Here is a 22,908-nt window from a genome sequence, read left to right as displayed (position 1 = left end):
CCCATATTAAACAGGTTTTCAGGGTTTCCTTTTTTAACCTCCAGAATATTGCCAAAATCAGAGATATTCTGTCCACGGGTGATGCTGAGAAACTAGTCGATGCATTTGGTACTTCAAGGCTGGACTATTGTAATTCTTGACTATCAGGATGTCCACAAAATGTGGTACAAAGCCTTCAGCTGGTACAAAATGCTGCAGCAAGAGTTCTGATGAAAATCTACAAGAGAGATGATATTTCTCCAATTTTAGCTTCCCTTCAGTGGTTTCCTGATAAATCAAGAATATAATTTAAAATTCTCCTTCTCATGTATAAACCAACTAATAATCAATCTCCATCATATATCAGAGCTCTGATTACCCTGTATTTTCCTAATAGAACACTTCATTTTAAGACTTTAGGTCTACTGGTAGTGCCCAGAGTCTCTAAAACCAGAATGGGAGGCAGATCTTTTAGTAATCAGGCTTCTCTCCTATAGAACCAACTCCCATTTTTGGTCCATGGGGCAGACACCCCGTCTACCTTTTAGACTAGATTTAAAACTTTCCTTTTTGACAAAGCTCATAGTAAGAGTACACTGCAAAAAGGGAACTAAAAGTAATTCAATTCAATTCAATTTTATTTATATAGCGCCAATTCATGAAACATGTCATCTTGAGGCACTTTACAAAGTCAAAATCAATCATATTATACAGATTGGTCAAAAATAGTAAGTAAAAGTTTCTTGAAATTAGTGTATTTTCCTTGATTCGAGGAAGTAAATAAGACTATTTCCCAATTGAATGAGTACTTTTACCCTTATAAGAAGATAATTAGATACACTGCACTTGAAATAAGATGATGAAGCTGAAATGTTCTTATTTTAAGTGCAAAACTCCCATTCCAATGGCAAATAGTCTTATTTAGCTGCTCAAATCAAGGAAAAATACACTAATTTCAAGAAAAAACTGCTTACTTTTAGTTACCTTTTTGCAGTGTACCTTACGTCACCCTAAGCTATCTCTGCAGTTATGCTGCTATTGGCTGCTGGAGGACATGAAAATCTGTTTTTGCCACTCTGGGAAAAAAAATCTTGATAAATCTCTAAACTGTTTCAGGAGGAGTGATTGCTGCTTGTCAAGACTTCATACAATCTGCTGGGTTTCCTTAGGAAACTTTTTGACCATTCTGTCTGTATGATTTGATTGAATTTGACTTTGTAAAGTGACTTGAGATGACATGTGCTGTGAATTGGCGCTATATAAATAAAACTGAATTGAATTTATTAACTTTGAAAACCGTTAGTAAAGAAAGTTTAATGCAACAGTCCTTAGCTATTAACTGACAACACCAGGAACTCATTTAACATGCAGCAGGGGTTTTACCGATTTCCACGAAATTACTGCACAACTTATGACTCTGTCTACAAAACAAATCCATTTCAATTTTCATACAATGTCAGAAATTGTATAGAACAGTCTGGAAATTGCTTCCTGAAATAATTTGTTAATTTAATTCAACTTACTGTGAGTTGTCTAATTTGCTTAAAGGCGGTTCAGCTGCTGCAGGAAATACTGTATAATCATTAAATGGAACTTTTTCCCTGAGGCTGCCATTGGAAGCAAATAGCTCTTGATGATGAAAAACTTGAAGCCCCCACACACACACTCTCACACACAAATACAGAGGCACACAGGCAGATAAATAGTAAATCTTTGTATGGAGTGTGAACAGTGCATTACCCCAGTTCTAACATTGAACAGAGGCCATTAACAGCGTTAATCTATAGATCTCATCATTATCATAAAACAGAGCTTTGCTCCCCGTCTGAGAACATAATCATAAACCATGACACATTTTCCCTATCTAACCTACCATTCAAAAATTAAGGTCATCCTAAACATTGCCAATATTAACAAAAGAGAACAGGGAAAAAAACTGACATATTTTTACAAATTAGATATTACTCCAGAGACAAAAAAAATTATACTGACATCAATAACGCTAATAACTTCCCAATGCTTACTCTCAACAATAATAAAGAAAAATGACAAAAAGGAAAACATAAAGCTTGATGGACAAACCCACTGCAAACTGTTGCCATTGACGTAAATGTGTACATACATTGATTTCATTATATAATTGTTTTTTTTTTTTAGAAAATCAATCTTCAAATGCATATGGGAAGAGAGGAATAATTAGGTAGGGTGTCAATAACAATGTAGCACTGTAGTATAATTGTAAGTAAATGAAAACAGAATCAAAGTGTAAGTGCAAGAACTATTAGTAGAAATCAATAATCAGCTTTGACCCAGTGCTAAGGCTCAATGGATATAGCAAGGCATTAAATGTTTCAGTGAGAACTTAAATTTTTATTATAACATACAGTAAAAGATATACAGTTAAGCTTCAAATTATTTATGCTCATTCAGTCAAGAACTTTGCTTCTGAAAATAACTATAAAACAATCAAATAAAGTATCACTTTATAAATAATATACCTGTATTAATTTACATCTTATTTAAAACATGCCAGCAATTGTTATTGAAATTGCTTTCATTTAACCAAGAAATGGGTTCCTAATAGAAAGGGTATCGGTTTTGAAAAGAAAATATCAATCTATTTTAATTTCCTTTCTAAAAGTAAATGACATTTCCCTTCTCAGTTTTTAATGGAAAAATATTTACTGGTATCACACCAATTAAACCCTTGTTATCATTTCTAACCACTTTTTTGCATCTTTTCACTGGTATGATGATGATTTTTCTTTGGTAAGGAAATCCAACCCATTGAGTTTGGAAGGGTTCCATGTAATCACCCAAATGTTTAGCTCCCTCCACAGATAATCCATCAGGTTTAAAATAGGACTCTGGTTGTACCATTCCAAAACAAAATTATTACTTTATTCAAATCATGTTGGTAAAATTTACGAATTATTTTAAACAAATAATTCATAGGTGTGCATAATTTGTGGCTTAACCATGTATGCCCTTATTATACTGTTTAACTTTAATTTAACATATATGCAAATTATCTATTAAAAGTAACATTTATATCATCACAATTGCACACACAGCAAAACCTGCCATCCTTTTATCCTTTTTTTTACCATACAAATGCACCAATTGTTGCATAATGTCTGATGATGTTGAATCTTGGAATAAGAGCGTAAACCAAATTGGTTCACAGCATTAATTGTCAGCATAGTAATCAACTCCGCCCTTTCATTTATTGTGAAGCACACTCTGAATTTAGTATCTCAACTAGAAATATCTAATTAGATATTAATACAGATCAGCTCTTTTAATTAACCAACCCTCCCACACATTCAGTGATAAAAGGCTGTGATTCTGCCTGTTCTGCATAGGAAACTGTTCACATATTCTTTTGAGTCTTTCAGAGGGTTTAGAAAGGTCTAGAGTTTAAAATGCTTGCTTCATTCTTTCCTTCAGTCTAAATTGTTTGATGCGTGACAGGGTTATTTTTTTGAAAGGTTCCGCATCATACATGATGAACACTGCATTTTGTACAGAACCTATGCTTTTGTGCACAGGTCAGTGTAAAAAATGTTTTGCACTGTAGTTACCTTGAGTTGCAGAATCCAAAAACCTGACTTATAGGCATCTATTCTTTGTGTTGCTTTAAAGATGGCAATTCCATCCATTGTCCAGGGTGTACCCCGCCTCTCGCCCAGTGAACACTGGAGATAGGCACCAGCAACCCCCGCGACTCCATGAGGGATAAAGCGGTTTGGAAAATGGATGGAATGGATAAACAAAATAAAACATGAAAAATGGAAAATAAAAGCAAATATTAAAAACGGACTACAAACTTAAAATGATGGTGTTTCAGTAAACAGTCAACAGCAATCCTAAACAAATGTGTTTTAAGCCTTGATTTAAAAGAACTCAGGATTTCAGCACTTTTACAGTCTTCTGGAAGTTTGTTCCAGATAAGTGCAGCATAGGAACAAAAGGCATCCAGTGTGAATTGCCACTACACATTTTGTTACAGAAGACAGAGCAGAGATGGAACATAGTGTGAATGGCTTCTTACCTGCAGGTGTAGGATTTTTCATTTGTTTTAAATACAAATATCCAATTTATATTATTTGTCATGTCCTGTTGCCTCTCCCTTTCCCCATCACCAATTAAGATGGACACCTAAACACTTTTAAAGGTTTCCTATGGTATGTGGCAGCAAGATTTTAGCAATAGGTTCTCTAAAGTTATTTTTCAAGCACATCCCACAGATTGTGATTGGATTGACATCAGGGGAGTTTGTGGGCACAAGTGGATAGCTACAAATAGCAGGCCAAGTTGTGTTATGGAAGATGCTACTCTGTGCGGCATTCTTAGGACAAATGATGGCATGAGTCTCCGTCAAGGCATAACTTCACAAGAAGAATACAAGACCTGTATCAAAGGGAGAAATCTACAAAAGCCAATGGTTGCTATCATTGGAGACCACTGGACATAGCTGGGTACCAATAATTACCTCTTAGTTACAGTGCATTATACTGATGAACACATGCTCTGACTGCAATGAAAAAAATGGGAAAGCAATGCACATGTCTCTCGTAATAGACTTGATGTAAGTTAAAACAGTCATCATCACAACAGATCACTTTCTTGATTGCTCTGTGGTCCAATTTCGAGGCTCAAAGGTCCATTGTAAAAAAAAAAAAATATGGTAGATAGGGGTCAGCATGGAAACCTTGCCAGCCTGACCAAGTAGCCACATACACAGGAAACTGAGTGAGTGTAAACTTGCACTTTTCTATCAGAAGTAGCATTACCTTCTCCAGAAATTTGAGCTACAGTTGCTAGTCTTTTGGACCAGACCACACAGGCCAAACCTAGTCAAGAGATAAGTAGTTTATTTGTTGCATACTAAATGATCCATGTACAACTTACACTAAAATACACTAAAATTGGGCTTGCTCATTTCTTATTTATTTATTTATTTATTTATTTATTTATATATTAATTTTTGCTTCATCAGCTTAGGCACAAAAAGTTCCGTTGCAGCCAAGCATATGAACAGATAATCAGGGTCATTTCACTTATCAGTGGACATAATGTTTTTGCCTGATTGCTCTATGTGTCAGCTTAAAGTTGTTCTGCTTCTTTTTATGTACCTCAGTGCTCTATTTAGATCACTCGTCGCTGTTGTTGCTGTCCATCACTAAAGGACAGACGAGGCTAAACGCTAACTGATTGGTGCTAATTATAGAGGAAAGTCAATATCCCTTCTGTTTTAAACAGATGAAAAAGGAGATGCCGAAACAGAAGACAGGAGAATATGCACTAAACACAAAAAGTAAACACTGAAATATGCAGAAACAAAACGTTTGTAAAAGACCATATTTTATCATGCAATAGAAATGGGAAAGGCACCAACAGAGTATTTAGTTTTTATGCTCCACTTATCTGGAACAAACTTCCAGAGGACTGCAAATGCTAAAACTGAGTTCATTTAAATCAAGGTTAAAAATGTTATCCCTGTGGGAATTTAAAGGTAAGAAACATAGAAATTAAACCTGTTTAATTTCACTTTCCTAATTTGCCGTATACTGTATGTTGGCGTATTGAAAGATGTGTGTTACATAGGTTTAAAAATGTGGAAATCAAGCAAATGTTAATCAAGTCTGGTGACCTTTTTAAAGTTGGTGAGCCACTTTTGATGCACTTCTGGTTTTATCTGCAATCATCCCAGTCTTCATCTGTGTTAGGATGGGGTGTGTCACCTTTGCTGTGGTGTCACTCCTCGTATTTTTCTGTTCTTTTTCACATTTAGGGATAAAATGGCCATCTGGGAATGAAATGCTCCAGTGTAGCCCTTAAGTTACTTGTTAATCAAATACTTAGTTCTCAGGTGACGGCAAATATCCAGGCACTGTGTCGCTAACCACCACGTTGGTAGGTAGAATAGCTTTAGAAATGGTTGAGTAGATTTGACTACAGAGGCATATTTATTTTGTTATTGTTTTACAAAGCTTCCAATTGTTATTTCATGTTGGGTGAGGTGATATTCCAACTGTGCATATGGTTCGGGCAAATGGTAAAAATTGTAAATGGCTTGTATAGGGCTTTAACTGGTCCAACGACCCCAAAGCGCTTACTACAGTCAGTCATTCAACCGTTCACACAATGACGGTGGTGAGCTATGTTAGCCACAGTAGCTGCGGCTGCCCCAGGGCAGACTGACAGAGGTGAGGCTGCCGTACATCAGCACAACCGGACCTTCTGACCACCACCAGCAGGCAATTTGGGTGAAGTGCTTTGCCCAAGGACACAACAACTGAGATGGTTGGACCAGTGAATTGAACCAGCAACCCACCAATTGCAGGACTAACTCGCTAACTCCTGTGCCACTGTTGCCCCCAAAGCTAAGTGCAAATTTCACTACTCTCCTAAAATAAAATAAAAAATTAATAATCGAAGGACCTCAAACAGAGTTGAATACTGAACATCAGCCAGTCTGGCTTGGAGACATCAACTGCAAGGATCAGCCATCGAAAACGGCAAGAATCTGCTCTGATCACTTTTACTCTGGTAACTATTCTATTGATGATTTAGTATTTGATGAGAGCCCTCATCAAAGGTCTCTCAACTCACACATTTCCCTGACTTCACACACATTGCATTCCTCACGCAGAAAAAAAAAAAAACATAATGAATGGGCTGCGGACAATCAGTTCACAGCAATACCCGTTCAGAGCTCCATTAAACCCTGACTTCTCAAGAGATGTTTTGGCTTCTTTCGCAGCTAGTGGCCATCTGTAATTCCTGCAGTTCATGTTAACAGAGCAGCAGAGGAAGAGCTGGAACAGCGCTGAGTGGTTTAATAAAACCGTTAAACTTTAGCCCTGTGACTGTTGAACTGCCCAGGATGTAGGCTACCCTGCATTCCCGCCTCTCGCTCAGTAACCACTGGAGAGGCATCAGCGCAACCCCCTTGACTGTTCTACATTTATCAGAAAAAAAACACATTTTATTTTGTTTTATTTCATAAGCATCCTGGCGTGCAGCTGCTCATGAGGTGAGACGCTGCTGCATATTTTGATTGATAGCCGACGTAGCTCTCATTTATGGTGACTGCAGCTCTGTCCGAAAAGCGCATCTGGAATAACTTTTTTGCAGTCCCGCACAAACTGGGAAATCTGGTTCCCCTGTATTGGTGATAGCTGGAGTTTACTGGTGAAGATTATGGGATGACCCTGAATCGTTGAGTGGGACGGTTGTGCAGTCAAGCCACTGTAATAAAGTATGTTCATTTGAAAGAAACATGACTGAAGAATCGCTACAATTATGTCAACTCGGTAACATTTCACTCAATAAGCAGTAGGGTAATCTCTAGTCCTTGCATTGTGGTTTGCTATGCTTAGTAGTGAAGGTTAAGGCACTCTAAAGCCCAAGTTATATATTTAAGTGTACTACAATGTTAAGATTGCTACTGTAGTGTGATGTACTTAAGGTAGCATGTCGAAACACAGAGCAAACAAAAGTAACATAAAAGTAATATATATGAACCAATTAGGCACTGTGAATGCATTTAGACTTTAATCTGCAACCTTAGGTTAATATAAAATAGGAATGCAATGGTGCTCTTCAGTTGTATTTGCTAACCATCTTAAATCTGCATTCAAAACCCAAAGAATTTCAGATAGAAACTTCACTATTGTCTTAAAACCCTTTGTTTCTCAATCAGAGTCAAAATTTCAACACCAAATAAAATTATATTTATAGTATTTAGATTTTTTTGTTTATTTTTTAATGGGTAACTGACAACAATGCACCAATTATATAAACCGTGGCTAAACGGTCGCATATGTTTCAATGATTACAATTTGAACAGAATTAAAACGAGAATTTATCGTGAACATTTTAACTCAAATCCAGGCAAATTATTGTTGTTGACTCTCAAAATCTTGTTTCATTTTAAAATAATTTTTTTCTTTCTTTTTTCATGGACAGTATTTATTTTAAATAGACTGCCCCCATAAAACAACTGAATTGTGCTATGATGAAATACAGATCAAAATGACTCCGATGGTCTATAAGTAGAATTATCAGACCCTTTTCAGGCATTCTCTGCACTCCCAAATGCAATAGGCACAGCAGCTGCTGGATGACAGGAAGGTGTTGGGGGGGAATCATTATATGAGCTTCAGTTCTACCTTCCAGCCGTGGAGGAGGCCTTTCTCTGACAAATCACTGCCAACGAACTGCTTCCCGGTGCCATTTCCTGTTTGATCTCCCACGCGACGAGGTTGCTAGGTTTCACTGCAAGAAAGTTGATGCCTGACTGGAACCACACCCTACAGAGAGGAAGAAAGAAGAAAAGACAGAGCAGGAGAGGAAACAGAAAGCAAGGTTAATCTAAAGTTCGCATAAGCACATTATAAACAAAGAAGCTGAGTTATCACCTTGACAGTTTAAAGCAGGGATTGGTTAAAAATTCAATCTGCTTTGCTTGGAATTTCCCTGCCCTGATTTTTGCTATGATTTTCTTTGATCTCTGATACGTGCCAGACTTTCTTAGTATAAAATGTCTTTTAAAATTGATTCTCACAACACAGATCTGCCTCCCACGGTGTTCTTTGGTGGGAGAAAAAAAAATGTGTGACAGGGAGAAGACAATGAAGTGACAGCAGATGTTCTAATGAAAGTTAATATTTTTTTTTTTAACCAGAATACTGTCTGTGAACAGAATGAACCACAATATGCTGTTCTAAAGATCATCTTAGTATTTGGATTAATACAGATTTTGTTCCTGTTTTTGGTTTGCAGTTCCTCTTAATATCATCAGGACTTTCCCATGTTGATGTATTTTTACCTTTTTTATCCTTCCCAGCTCTCACCTGTAACCATTCCCCCTTGTCTTCCTTTTTTATTTTATCTTGCTTTTTGTCAATTACTACATAAGTCCCCTATTCCTTTTAGCATTGTCTCCCATTTTCACCCTTTTCTGTTAAAACCTCCTTTTTAACCAGGTTCTTCTTTAATCTGGATGGTTTTCTTCTCAGATCCCTTCTCCTCTACGCCTCCTTCTATTCCAGTTGTCCTCCTTCCACATGATTCCCCTTGTTAATCTCACGACTTTATTTTCCTTACCAGGTCTCCTCTTTCATCTCTCACTCTTTTCTATTTCTTCTTCTTCTTCTTCTTCTTCAGCTCCTAAAGCTTCTCTTCAGTCTTTTATCCATCCCTCTGTGATTTACTTCTCTTCCTTACGTGTATACCTTTCTAAATCCCTGCATTTGCCCCGCCTCGATTCTTCAGTCTCTGAATATTGTTCATGTCTCCATTCACTCTCTCTCCTTCATTTGATCATTCCTTCTCTCTAATCTGTCCCAGTGTGTTTTGCTCCATTTATCACCTTGACAAGACCCTCCCTCAGTTTATTAACACAATTTCCAACCACGCTCTGAGACACATTCTTTCTGCTTTTGTCATTAACGCGAATATAAAGCAATAACATTGCTAACATGCTGAGGAAAAGGTTTTTTTATTTTAGGTAAATAGGGCATGACACAGAGTTCCTACACAAACTTGAGAGTTCTGCAAATGTATGGAATTTGCCCTCAACATGTTCCAAGTCTATATTTGTATGGAAAATGCTTAATAAATCCATTATTTTTCACATTGACTTATAGTAAAATGACATGTTTATTTTTTATTTCCCACATCACAACTTGATTTAAACACTTTTGCCATCAGTAGTTTGATTGACTCAATGCATCTTCATGAAAAAAAAAAAGAATCTTTAAACTTTGTTTGAACTAGCCTCTGGGTATAAATTACCCACAATAAGGAAAACAGTTATGTGGAACCGTTACAAAAATTCAACCTACTATCAAGGGTTGCACCATTTTAGGGAAACATACAATTGCTAGCGTCTTTGTGCTTTGAGTTCAGTGCAAACATGGACCACAGGTGATGAGTAGTCGATCTAGTGACTGAAAAGTCATCATTATTATTTCAGCAGCAAGGTTTTTATTTTAAAAGTTGCTTCTTGCCAATATCTGCAGTTTTGGCAGTGAGACCACTTCACTTTACCAGTTCGTTAACTGCTGAGATATTTGCAATGCTCCACAAAACAACTACTGTTGCTAAACATATAACAGAAACAGAGAGCCTGTGTGCATAGTATTTAAATATTTAGTAAATTTTTACTGCGGTCCAGGTGCCTATATGTGAACTGTATATTGTGTAAAATATGATTCTGTGACAAAGAAAACTGTGCAAAACCAAAAAAGGCTCTTGTATTACAGATTTTTTATTATTTAATAGCTAAATGTTGGAGAATTCCCACAAACCTCTCTGTGACTTTTTCCACGACTTACATTTAGGACTCTTTAATTCTCTCTCATTTTGCCTCCTAAACCTTTAATATTCATTATCTTTCCTTTCTCTTGCCAGATCTGTCTTTTTGTTCCTGTGTCTGTCTTCCATAAATAATAGTCAATTTACTATAATTTACTTCAGATAAGAGTTATAACATAATTTCTATTCCAATAAAAAATCTCTATGCATTATTTAAATGAAAGGTAAACTGAAAGCCATATGAATGATATACTTGCAGGAATAAAACAAGAGGAAGGGAAAGGTATTTTAGTAAACCCTGCTGCTTGGCATCATTATGTAATATTTCGTTTATAAAATATTAACAAAAGGCACACATGCAATACCGTATGCTATTTAGTTGTTATGTTTCTCTATATACACTCCAGCAAACCTTTATTTTACCTCAACCTGCCCTCACAATACTTTACATCGTGTCACACAAGATGGCAGATTGACGTTTGGGTTTACATACATCACAAGTCATAGCATGTAGCCTTGTTTTTATTTGTTTTCTGAAATTAATAACTGCCTGACCGTTTAGGATTTGCATGCCAAGGTGAATGAACCTTCATCTACCTAGACAGAACACCTGCTCAGTGTAGCATGAGATTAAGTAAACATATTATTGGGTAATTTCAATTACATTCTCAGCATGTCCAAAAAACTGCATTGTAAATTTAAGATTCAAAATTTGGCCAAACAAAATGCAAACTAAATACTATAATTTTGATTGGAAGAACGAAAGTTATTCTTAGCTTTAAGTAAATCTATAGAGAGTTGTAAATAGCAAAAACTTAGCCACTCAATGGCTTTTCCTGATTTGTATTGTTTTCTTCCTTGTAGATAAATAGTGAAGACATCAAAACTATAAATAAAAAGTATATCAAATTACATAGCACACAAAAAAATATGAAATAACTCAAAACATCTTTTACATTTAACATTTTTCATAATTGCACCACTTTGTTTTGATTACTGCTTTGTACACTATTAGGATTCTCTGAATGAGCTTCATGGGGTAGTAACCTGAAATGGTTTTACAACAGTCTTGCAGGAGTTCCCAGAAGTATTAATGAAAAGCAAGACAATCAACTGCATAAAAAAGGTTTGTCCAAACTTTTGACTGGTGGTGCAGCTGATTGGATAAGCACCATTGATGTCAAATATTTAATTAGAGATAAAATGTGATGAAACACAAGACATGTGACAGTTTTTATGATACGAGGGAAGACAACATAAATCACTGCAAACTAAGTAAAATCATTTGAAGAGGTTTTGAGCATACAGTCACCACCCACAAATATTAATATTACAAAGGCAGAAAACATTGCTGCAAATAAATACAATGACATACCCTACGCAGGGATTCCAGTTATAGTAAGCAGTCCAAAACGTACTAGCAGCTAACATGTCAGGTAAGAAAAATACAGTTTCTTGAATATCTTGAACTGAGGCATCACCACTGCCTTTGCTAGATTCTATTAAAATTATAATGACTGCTATGAGTTTCATGATAAGACAGTGTGTTTTTAGGCTGCAGTGGACAAATTGCATTGAGTATTTGACAAACAGCATTCACTCCTCCTGAAAGAGCATGTAGCCACAGTGGACAGTCATCTGTATTGTCAAAATCACAATCTAAATGCAATTGCCAACTTCTTACTCAAGCAACTTATACTACTTAATACGCTAATGCAGATATTTGTCAGATGACAGGTGTACAACAGAAGAAAATGGATTTAACATTTGTAGATTAAGAGCAATGCAACATGACCCTTTATGGCAAATTTGAAGCAGTTACGAAAATTCCTTTACAAGTGTCTTGAACACTTGCAATTTTGAGGAAAATATTGTAAAATGACTAGAATGCACCTGTAAATCTAGAAAGCAACACTTACATGATTGTCCATTTAGGGGGAAATGTGAAAAATGTAAAGAGCAACACTACTGTCCCGCAGTCTTTGAGCCAAGTTTCCACTGTACAGTATATGCCTTAGTGTGTATGCGTGTCTACGTCTGTCAGCAGACCAGATGATGGACAGGGCTAAGTCCCTAAGCTGCCTCTGTCAGATCTGTGTGCAGCAAGAGAGCCTGACAAGTGTCCGTGAGTGCTTCTTTCTCTATCAGTTTTTGGTAATACAGGAAGACAAGTTAACTTCTCCCTGTTCTCCCTTTCTCTCCCTCTCACTGTGCCTTGTTCACCCCCTTCTGTATTTATCAGCCTCTGTTGCATTTTTCCTGACAGCGATGTTCCTCTGTCTAGAAACCGCGTGATTGATCCCGAACACATTCTGTCTGACAAATTAACAGTCCCCAGCAGCTCATATTTACAGACATCAGTTGTTTCATTCTTACTCACTAAATCAATGTGGGGATAAACAAGGAAAACTTTATGTGCAACACGGAACATTGACAAGGCCCAAATCTCTGCTTTGATCACATAGTCAAAGGTTTTCTCTGCTGGTCAATGAGCAGCAGCTCAGCCAGCCTGACAATTGATTTTCTTTTGCCTTTATTTCATAACAGTATCTTGTTTATGGGCACCTCAAATGATTACAAGTGAAAAAAAATAAGAGTGGAAAGAAGAAAAAAACGATCACCTTGAAATTTCAACTTTTTAATATTGTTTTTTTTTTATAGTTTTATGTTTTTTAGATTTATGTTGGTCTTTTTATTTCGCTTATACAGATATAAGTTGTATAGTTTGTCATACATTTATTTTCTTTGATCTGTATTTGTTTGTTCAACAGAAAATTATATGAGCAAAAACCTCTAATTGTGATCAGTGTTCAGTATGTTCTGTAAAAATAGTTAAAAATACAACATACTCTGTCCAAATTGTAACAGTTGTTTAACTATTTCAATTAAAGTAACATAACTAAGCACACTGAATTGCTTTTTAATTACTTTGAAACATACTTAGGTGGCAGGGTAAATTGAAGATGAGATGAGATATACGGCTCTTTGGAAGAAGACAGGACTTTTGTATCTTGTCACAGAACTAAGGACAATTTAGAGGGACCAATTAAAAGAGTTTATTTAACTCCTGTAGCTATTGTTTTTTCCTTTCTTAGCTGTGCTGGTTGGTCATGAGAAAATATACAAATTGTTTAGTTAAAAAAAGAAGTTTTAGAACAATACTTGCTGTGTTACTGCACTTAGGATAAAAGTAATTCAATCAAGCAGTCATTAAAGTGATTTCATTTTAGTGGTGTTCTGTCTTTACATCCACTGCAGAAAATGCTTCTGTTCCCTAGCATGCACCACCCTCCACTATATGTGCTCCTTTATTATCAGGAAAGAACCACACAGACCAGTAAGTGACCAGATGTCTACAGGTACATCTAAAAAATAGAATTATTAAGAATCAGAATTTAAAATGTTGTTTAATTATCGTGGAAAAATTTAATATGTTTAGTCATTGATTTCAGAAAGAGAAAATCTTATTTAGATTCATTACAGAGAGTGAAATATATCACCCCTTTATTTCTTGTCATTTTTATGAGTATGGGTTACAGACAATGAAATCAGAATTAAAGTGTCTCAGAGAATTTCAGTATTACATATGAACAATAAAAAAGTATATTTTAAACAGAAATATCTCACTTCTGAAAAGTTGATTCATTTCTATGCACACAACACTTGGTTGGGCCTCATTTTCCAAAAGTGAAAGCAACTATGCAGTGTGGCAAGTAAGTAATTGATTTAATTACATACTTTGTTCAGTAACTGTAACAAGATACATTAAGTTTTATTTTGTTATTCAATTATGTAACATTGTTACACATAACTAGTTATTCCCAAAAGGTGGCAGAGAAAATAAGATATGTCATGTTTAAATGGGGAATTAAACTTTACTGCTTTAGTTTAGTACAGGTTCCAACTGTTGTGATAAAAGGGTTTACCACTCAGTCTATAACTAACATAAAACATTATTATCATATTCAAAGAGAAGTTAAATGTAAATGTTTTGATACATATGTATAGCTTATATCTACCCACAATGGATAACTGACACAGGAAATCAAACAATTTTTACAAGGACTTTAAAAAAAATAAAATAAAAAAAAATAAAAAACACAGTCAGTCATATCCAATTATTCCACTCAACTTTTCCCTTCAAATGCGCTTGAAATATATATTCTAGTCCAATAAAACTGTAATGAATCAAATGCCAATTAAAAGAAGCAAAGACGCTTTTTCTACACAAACATCAAACACTCACCCACTCACATATTGAAAAACTCACAATCAGGCAGTGCAAAATGATTTAATCTAACATAAATCACACATTTAAGCATGACTAAATTAATTCACTATAATTTCAGTTTATTCGAGGAGCAGCTTATGTTCAAGACAAGATTGTAAAAGGTAAGTAAAGAGAAGCAGTGATGGTCCTTGCATGAATGTCATTCTGCAACCAATCAAACACCCCCTTCCTAATGAAGCTCATTACACTGCTATCTTATCTAGCTATGTATGACATTCAACTATAGACAGAGCAATATAGTTTTGAAGCCAAATGTAACAATGCAATCCATGTTTGACTAGTCTATATAATTAACTTTTTCAGTTTCATTCTCATGCCAAGAAAACATTGTAATGTGTTTTTTTGCATGTTTTCACAAAGCAAAATAAAAATTTCAGTAACTCATAATATGTTTAGTATTATCTCTGATGTAAAGTAATTCTGTTGGTGTCTGATCAGCCTTAGTTTTAAGGATTTGAAACTAGAGATGGTCAAATGCAATCCAGGTTCCTTGCAAAAATGTTTAGTGCGTAGTCATAAACTATAAATCAGACATTAACATTACCACTATTAGCCACCCATGGTGTAGAACTGTAATTTCCAAATGTGTATACTGTTTATACTGTATACACATTAGGTATACAGTATAAACAATTAAAGGGGAGTGAGTGCACATGAGTGTGCTCACTCCCCTTTAACTGGTCAAGCAAATACGTGATTAAATACAAATTTGGGGTGTAACTGCTAGGTGATTACCCCCTCATATTCTCACGGCACACCATTGGTCTTGGCCATTTAGGGTGACAGCCATTTTAACATGATCAAATTCCGCCACCGAATAAAGAAATGAAGCAGAACAGAATCAGGAACACTCGTAGAAATCAAAAGCTACAGGTTAATGCAAGATTAAGTTCAGTATTCAGAGGAGTCAAGTAGTTCAGTCAATGCTTTTGCTGCTAACATTCCATTAAGCTGTTGCGAATAATCCATTACAGCTTGTAAGGTTCTAAAAGGTCAGAAAGTTGAGCTTTTATTACATGTTCTAGTAACATTTTCTCTCATTAGTTCTATTGATTCATATACAACAACAATTTCAAAACACAATGCATGTCACCCATTGTTCCAGCTTTCTCTCTTTCAACTTTGTCTTTCCCTTTTGTCTTTTCTCTACCAGGCTTTTTACTTTTTAAGTCAACTTTTAAGACTAAAGAACAGATATCTTGTTTATGTGCCAATTACATTATTTTCCAATAGACAACTTTCAGCACTAGTCTGATGATCAGAGGTTTATGGTAAATGCTCCTCATACTTATTTTTTAAATGTGCAATATTTTAAGAATCCCTTGTCTCTACACTAATGTAAAAAATAAAATCCTACTGTGTGGCAAACTCATCCACTTGAGTAAATCTCTCATCAAAGCATATTACCTTAAAACTGTGTTTAAAGCCTGTGGGCTTTAAAAGGCTGAAAAATGACAGCTTGCTTCGGCAAGAATAACTCTAACAGCTTAGTAGGAAAACCAAGTCTTAAGAGTGATTTGGATGAATTCACAAGTTGGTAAACACATTTACAGGTAGAAAAGAAGAATTGGTTAATGTGCTTCATTTGTCATGATTTATGTTTTTGTTTGTTTTGCTTTTGACGTTTCTAGGCTTTTCCCATCAGCCTGTCACCTCTCAGCCACTACCCAATTGGCTCAGCCACATCAATGGGGTACCGCGCACGTGACGTCACCGTCTCAAGAGCAACGCCCCTTTTGCCGCTTAGGTAGGGCATACAGGAGAGAACGCACGGATAACCCAGCTATTACACGCGCAACAGAACCAGCGATATGACCGACTTTACAGCCGTTAAACTTTCCCAAGGCGATGTCCCAGGCACACGGTTTACTGGTCGCACTGTGGAAGAACACACCAACCTTCAGCTCAAACGATGGCTTGAGGTTCGAGGGCTAAAAAAGACCGGAAAACTGGCCGAGTTGATGAACTCGATGAGCTTTGTTTTTTTTTCCTGCGCGGCGATCATGGCAGCGTCGGCCGTTTTTTTTTTTTGTTGTTGTTTGCAATCACCATCCAGGAATGGGTATATGTTTAATGTTTGTCTCATTTGAAATGTTTTTGAGTAAGCTATCCTGGTAGCAGGCTATCATGTTAGCGCCTGCTACCATGATAGCCTATATGCTGTCATGGTAGCAGGCGCTACTTTATTAACATGTCGGCCACCAAAATACTCTTACCTTGACTTGATGTCGCTGGAATTGGGTCAGGATGTTCTTCGGTTGTGCCCTTTCCTCCAACAAAATGCTTGCTACATATGTACTTGAATTTGGTAACTTTTTCCGGGTTGAACTGTTGTGTAGGCTGACCGCACCGGTGTGCCAAGCGCACACATTTCTCCTTGGCAGTCTTGAAGAAAACATCCTTCATATGCGGCCGATCAGCGTACCTCGAGTCGCTGTTGCACGTTCCATAGCAACAATGTTTAAAAACCATGGTCTTAGATTTGGAAAAAGCAGTCGTTTACCGAGTAAAACCTAGGCTAACGCACGTCTCTTTTACAGCAAAACAGCGGCGGGTTTCCGGAGTTTGCCCCACTGCGTACCACGTGATGTGACGTCATCGTTACATTGTGTTTCTAAAAATAGCTCGCGCGCGGTACCCCATTAGCCCACATCAACTCCACCTGCTGCCAGTAATTACATTCAACTTTGGTCACCTGGTCAACTGCCTACATATACCTGCCTCAGCCAACTCATCCCTGCCAGAATGTCTCGTCTCTTCTCGTATCATCCAGTGTGATGTGCCCTGCCTCTACCAGATCCTGTGTGCTCAGCCAGCTGGACTCTTCAGATAGAAGTTGGCTGTGTCTATGTACTGCAGAGGTCGGCCTGTTCCCCCGGGAGTTCCAGCTGCTTTCTCTACCGGTTCTGGTGGTTCCCTGGTCCACATTGCCTTGTTCTGGTCTTTCTCTACGTGCATCCTCTAGTCTCCTGCTCATCCCTGCCTGAATCATCAGCTATAACTCATCTGTTTCTGCTTGCCCCACCGGCCACTATTCATCCCTAACAATAAACCTTTTTAAAGAAACGTAACTCTGTGTCCCGCCGAATATCAGGTTCACCAGCATCAGGCATTCAGGCATTATATATTTTGTAGAACAGATTACTGGATCAATGTGAGCTTCTGTGCTTGTTTGTCTCTCTTGTTGTGTCTCTGAACTGTCTTCTGTAACCCCCAGTCGGTCGAGGCAGATGACCGTTCATACTGAGCCCGGTTCTGGTGGAGGTTTTTCCTTCCCGTAAATGGGGAGTTTTTCTTCCCACTGTCGCTTCATGCTTGCTCAGTATGAGGGATTGCTGCAAAAAATGCAGACGGGTCTCCCTGTAGCTCTACGCTTCTTCAGGAGTAATGCTGCTTGTCAAGCCTTTGATGCAATCAACTGGTTCCCTTATATAGGAATTCTTTTGATCAATCTGTATAATCTGATTGATTTTGACTTTGTAAAGTGCCTTGAGATGACATGTTTCATGAACTGGCGCTATATAAATAAAATTGAATTGAATTGAAATTAATCTTTTCCAGTAAAAAGAGAGCCAAACCCCAGTGTGCAAAGGATGATACATTTACTGTTTGTATTTAATATTACAATGGCTATTAATATAGAGATTAAAAAAAATCCTGTTAAATTTTAAATATTAACTTCATCTTTAACCTCACTATATTTTTGTCTGAATTTTCATTTTCGTCTTCCTTTCCTATATTTTTTTCAATCTGATGTGGTGCAAGACTTTCTGTTTACACATTTTCAGATAGCTATTAAAGGTGCAGTTTCACTGGCCCGCCCGTTTTCACCTGCCTGACTTGGCTCCTCCTCACTAGGATTATCAGGCCCAGTTCCACTGGAACACTCATTTTCGAGTGTTTCAGGAGCAATTTTTTTCCGGGTTCCTCCAGCTTTGCTGAGGACCAGGGTCAAAGTGAACCGACTTGTGAGGAGTTTTGAGTGATCGCCCCTCTTTTCAGTGATTGGCCAAGGGGTGAGGAGAACTGAGAGTTTTCTCAGAGAAAGTCCAGAAGAACTGAAGAGCGACACATTAATATTAAGGGTCACTATAAACAGAGTGGGTCAAATCAAAGTATAATTTTATTGTTTTCAAACCATGAATCATGCCTGAAGGGTAAAAAAAGGAAAAAGGACACTTCACCTTTCTATGCCCTGACGCGCTGTATCAGATACGTGGATTTATGGAGGCTTTCTCGGATTTTTTTTTGTTTTTAGATAAGTTTTGTCTATGGCAGTTCCATCTGTCCACCTCTTGCGGTACAAGGCAGCAGCTGCTTGCCTTTGCCTGGCTGCTGCTGTCAAAGTATGACGCTTTCTTGACTGATAGAGCAGACCACAGCCTGGTAGTAAGTATGCAATCAACCCATAAAAATATCACTGCGATTAAAAGTCTATTAAGCTAATAATGTGTTCTCCTCGTTCCCACAATGGCTGAGGCAAAATATCTCATAAAGTTGTAAATATCAACTCCGTTACTGACAACAGCTCTGCTTCTGTCTTTTTCTCTCACTCTCACAGTTTCAAATCAGACAGAGTTCAGACAGGCTCTGCCTTACTTATCCAGGTAGATTACTCCATAGAAATATCCAATACATTGCATGTACAGTTATAGAAACATTATTTATACCATATTTTTCTGACTATAAGGTACACTTAAAATCCTTAAATTTTCTCAAAAATTGATGGTGCGCCTTATAATCCAGTGTGCCTTGTATATGGTTAAGGGTGTGCTTAACTGACTGATTTTATGTGGTACAATCCGCTCAAAAATCTGTTAAAATGTGTAAGTACGACTTTGGTAAGCAATGAATCCGCTCCGCTCTTGGGATATTCGGAGAATTACGGTACACTGTGGCCATTTCTCAATGTGCGTACCATAGCGTTCTCGTGTGCCCGTGACACTTCATCAGCCCCAGCCCTGTTCCAATTGCCAAGAACACCAGACCGAGAAAGGACCAAATCCCCAGATGTTGTTCTCGCCCCGCCCTCTTTATCGAGCATGCATCAGAGCAGACTTGTGCGTTCTTCAGACTGACCGCTTTCCCAGAATGCACTGCGGCTGCAGTACAATTCTGTAATTTTTTAGATATTTTTTTAGATTTTGATTAGATATTAAAATTATTGTTTTAAAAATGTTTTCAGTAAAATACGGTGTAGTGTATAAATATTTTTGTATGTTAAAAAAAGGCTAAAGAACTTAAATTATAATTTATTTAACACAAAATATTACCTCTCACATTCAACAGTGAATACATTATTCATACAATTATTTCATTTTACGATCAATATAAGTAATAATTTATTATCATCTAAAGACTATTAATAACAAGAGGTAAAATGCAGGTCCAGACAAGCTGTGTGTGGTGATGTCACGAGTAAACGAGTACGCTTCTGTTCCAATACACAGAGATACGTTCTGCGTGCTCCTGTTCTCCCCAAGTCCGTACTTAGTCGAGAACGGACTTGACGAGAACGGAAGTCAGTACTCACACTCTTGTGAATTGAGAAACAACCTGTGTCACTACCTGATTGAACCACTGAACTGTCTACAAGACTGCCTGACTGTAACATGGAAACTAGAAGTGCATTCATGTAAGGCAGCCTGCAACAAGTAGGTTAATTCAATATAAAAGTTCAGTTTGTTTTGGCCTTATGTTATAAACAGGGTAGCGTAGTCCAACTACTCTGTCCTCCCGGCAGAGACAGATAGCTTTCCCTCTCAGGAGAGAGGAGTGTAAGATGACCAGATTTGATTTCTCAAATCAAGTTTTGTCTGAACTGCAACGCCGACGGGGGACAGGGAAGGTGCGTCCGGCAAAGCTCTTCTATGTCGGCACAGTGGCAGGACTGGGCAAATACCTCTTTTTGTGCTAAACCTTTTTACTCCATCATGATATACGCTTGAATCTCTAAACCGGGCGAAGATGTGTCCACATTCCTTTGCTAGCTATAGGTTATTTTGTATCTAAAGGATTCCAGTTCATATTGTTAGCATGGCTGCAGTCTTTGCACACCATTCTAAATCTCTTACTTTTTTTGACTGACCATACCAATTTTCTCTGCAAATGCATCAGTGCATTGTAATGTGTGCATAAAGCTTCCCCTTTATAGTGTATTTACCTCATAGTCTTACTTCCCAGTTAGAAGCTGCGGAACAGTTTCAAAAATATCTGCTGGCTCAGAAACCGGAGCATATAATTGTACCTGATGAAATATGATAAATCCTCAGATGTGGCAATATCTATATATAACAGAATTAAACCAATGAATAATAATTATTGGGAAAATTGTATTTATTGCAAAACTACAACATTTCAACTATGTCTGGCATCTAGATTACCACAATTGATGACAATCTCTAATTTAAAGTGGCAGCTGTGGCTACAGTAACTGAAATGGCAACAGAAAAAATGCAGACAGATAAATTTGAACACAACAGCTGTGCATTTCTCAGCACACCCAGCAGAAGGTACCTTCTCTCCACACGAGTGGCATTTAAATGAGTCAACTGTCAAATCATTAAATCTTGTTTTCAGCTTTTCCTGCTTTTTGAAAGACAGACTGAAAACAATCTGTTGTTGTGATCAGAACAGTAAAAAGTCTAAAGGTTACTTTTTTCATGTGACAAGCTGTCAACAAACTGCAAAAGATGGAAAATGTGTTTTATGTTGTTTTTGACAAATCTTTTAACAATTTATGTTGGTGAATAAAACAAAGCTTAGCATTTCAGATTACTGTTACCTGAAATGAGTCAAATGAAATTGAGTTTACATTTAAAAGACTAGCACTAGATTTTTAAAATTTTAAAATTAAATTGTGTAAAAAAAAAGGCTTTATTCTACCAGGTTATGCATACAGATTAAATTGGTCAAGATTTTTTTTTTATTTAGTACCATCACAAGGTATCATAGTGTTAACTTTGTTAAACATCAGGTATTTTGTGTGTCGTGTAACTGTCCTTTGGTGTTTTTTTTTTTTTTTTTGCATTGATTGGGACTGTTTCCAATTCAGTTTCTAAACTTCAGCTTTTAACTATCACCTTTTATCTTTGTTACTCATTTGACATGCTATATAGACAAACCTTCTTCATATATATATATATATATATATATATATATATATATATATACGGTGTAGAATATTTATCAAAAAGTATTTACTGAGTAGGTTTGACAAAATTCTTATTTCTTACTTTCAATGAATATTTGTGAGAGAAATTACAAAAGTAAAATTACTTTGTAAAGCTTGCCGGCTGCGGAGGGCTCTTTAGCTGATATAAGCAAAAGGGTGGAAACAAAAAGATATTGGAAAAGACATAACACACAGCATCACTAGCACATTTTTAATTTCTACAAAAGTTTTTCCACAGATATTATAAGAAAAGGTAATATATTTTGAAGATAGGTTTCACAATTAATTTCTGAAAACTCTGTACTCAACATTATTTTTAGTTTGGAAAACCAAGGAGAGGTTCTTGTTTGAGCCTTGAGATAATCTCCTCAAGAATTACCCATTAAAGAACATATTTCTACTTTCTAAAACAACTCAAACTTTTCAAATGTTAATGACAACAATGAAAAAAAAATTGATTTAGGGTTATCATGGTTCCAACCGTCAATACTTATTGTCACATTATGCACCTTTAGTACTTACTTATACATTACAGAAATGCCTTGTTTCCTTCTCTTCAAGATGTTGTCTTTATTTAACATTTTATGATACAGCCTCTGCATTCCCAACTCCTAAAAGTGGCCAGAAACTTTGTTTTTTTTTCATCCCACATCTGTCCTTCAAAGCAATAAAGACGTCTAATTATGCAAGTTAGATCGTAAAAAGCTAAATCAAGTGTGGTGAATGTTATAATAGGACCAGTACAAATAGAGTTTTTCTATGCAAATGTTACAATTCTCTCTGATTAGGTTAAGACTACATGCAGCCTGAGGGTGCTGCCATGGAAATGGAAATCAGCAGGAGCTGATTAGGAAATTGACATAAAGCTGTAAATGGAGTTTGCAAGCATAGCTGAATGTATTTAATAAATTATTACAATTCATGTACATTTTAAAATCATATTTCATTCTTACAAGAGAACAGCGGGAACACTAATTTACTTTGAAATGCCTTGCAGCTGACGCACTACACTGTGATTGCATCACTAAAAAAAAGACAAACTTCTTACTGACCATTTATTTGTATAAACCATTATATCTCTTGATGGACAGCACTAGATCCAGCAGCATTTTCCCATACATGTAACACCGTGTGA

The 22,908-nt window shown here is 36.7% G+C and overlaps 1 protein-coding gene across 1 annotated transcript in view; it reads right to left on the bottom strand.

Moving 5' to 3' along the window:
- The window catches only part of si:dkey-215k6.1 (transmembrane protein 132B), a gene marked incomplete in the record, with an annotated part of 317,605 nt that overhangs the window by 134,913 nt on the left and 159,784 nt on the right, over positions 1-22,908 (bottom strand). Inside the window, 1 exon segment of the mRNA XM_036144039.1 lies at positions 8,160-8,300. Coding sequence (XP_035999932.1) covers positions 8,160-8,300 — 141 coding nt within the window.

The sequence above is a fragment of the Fundulus heteroclitus genome, chromosome 12 (assembly GCF_011125445.2).
Source record: "Fundulus heteroclitus isolate FHET01 chromosome 12, MU-UCD_Fhet_4.1, whole genome shotgun sequence".
Lineage (NCBI taxonomy): Eukaryota > Metazoa > Chordata > Actinopteri > Cyprinodontiformes > Fundulidae > Fundulus > Fundulus heteroclitus.
This window is presented reverse-complemented; position numbering and strand designations above follow the sequence as displayed.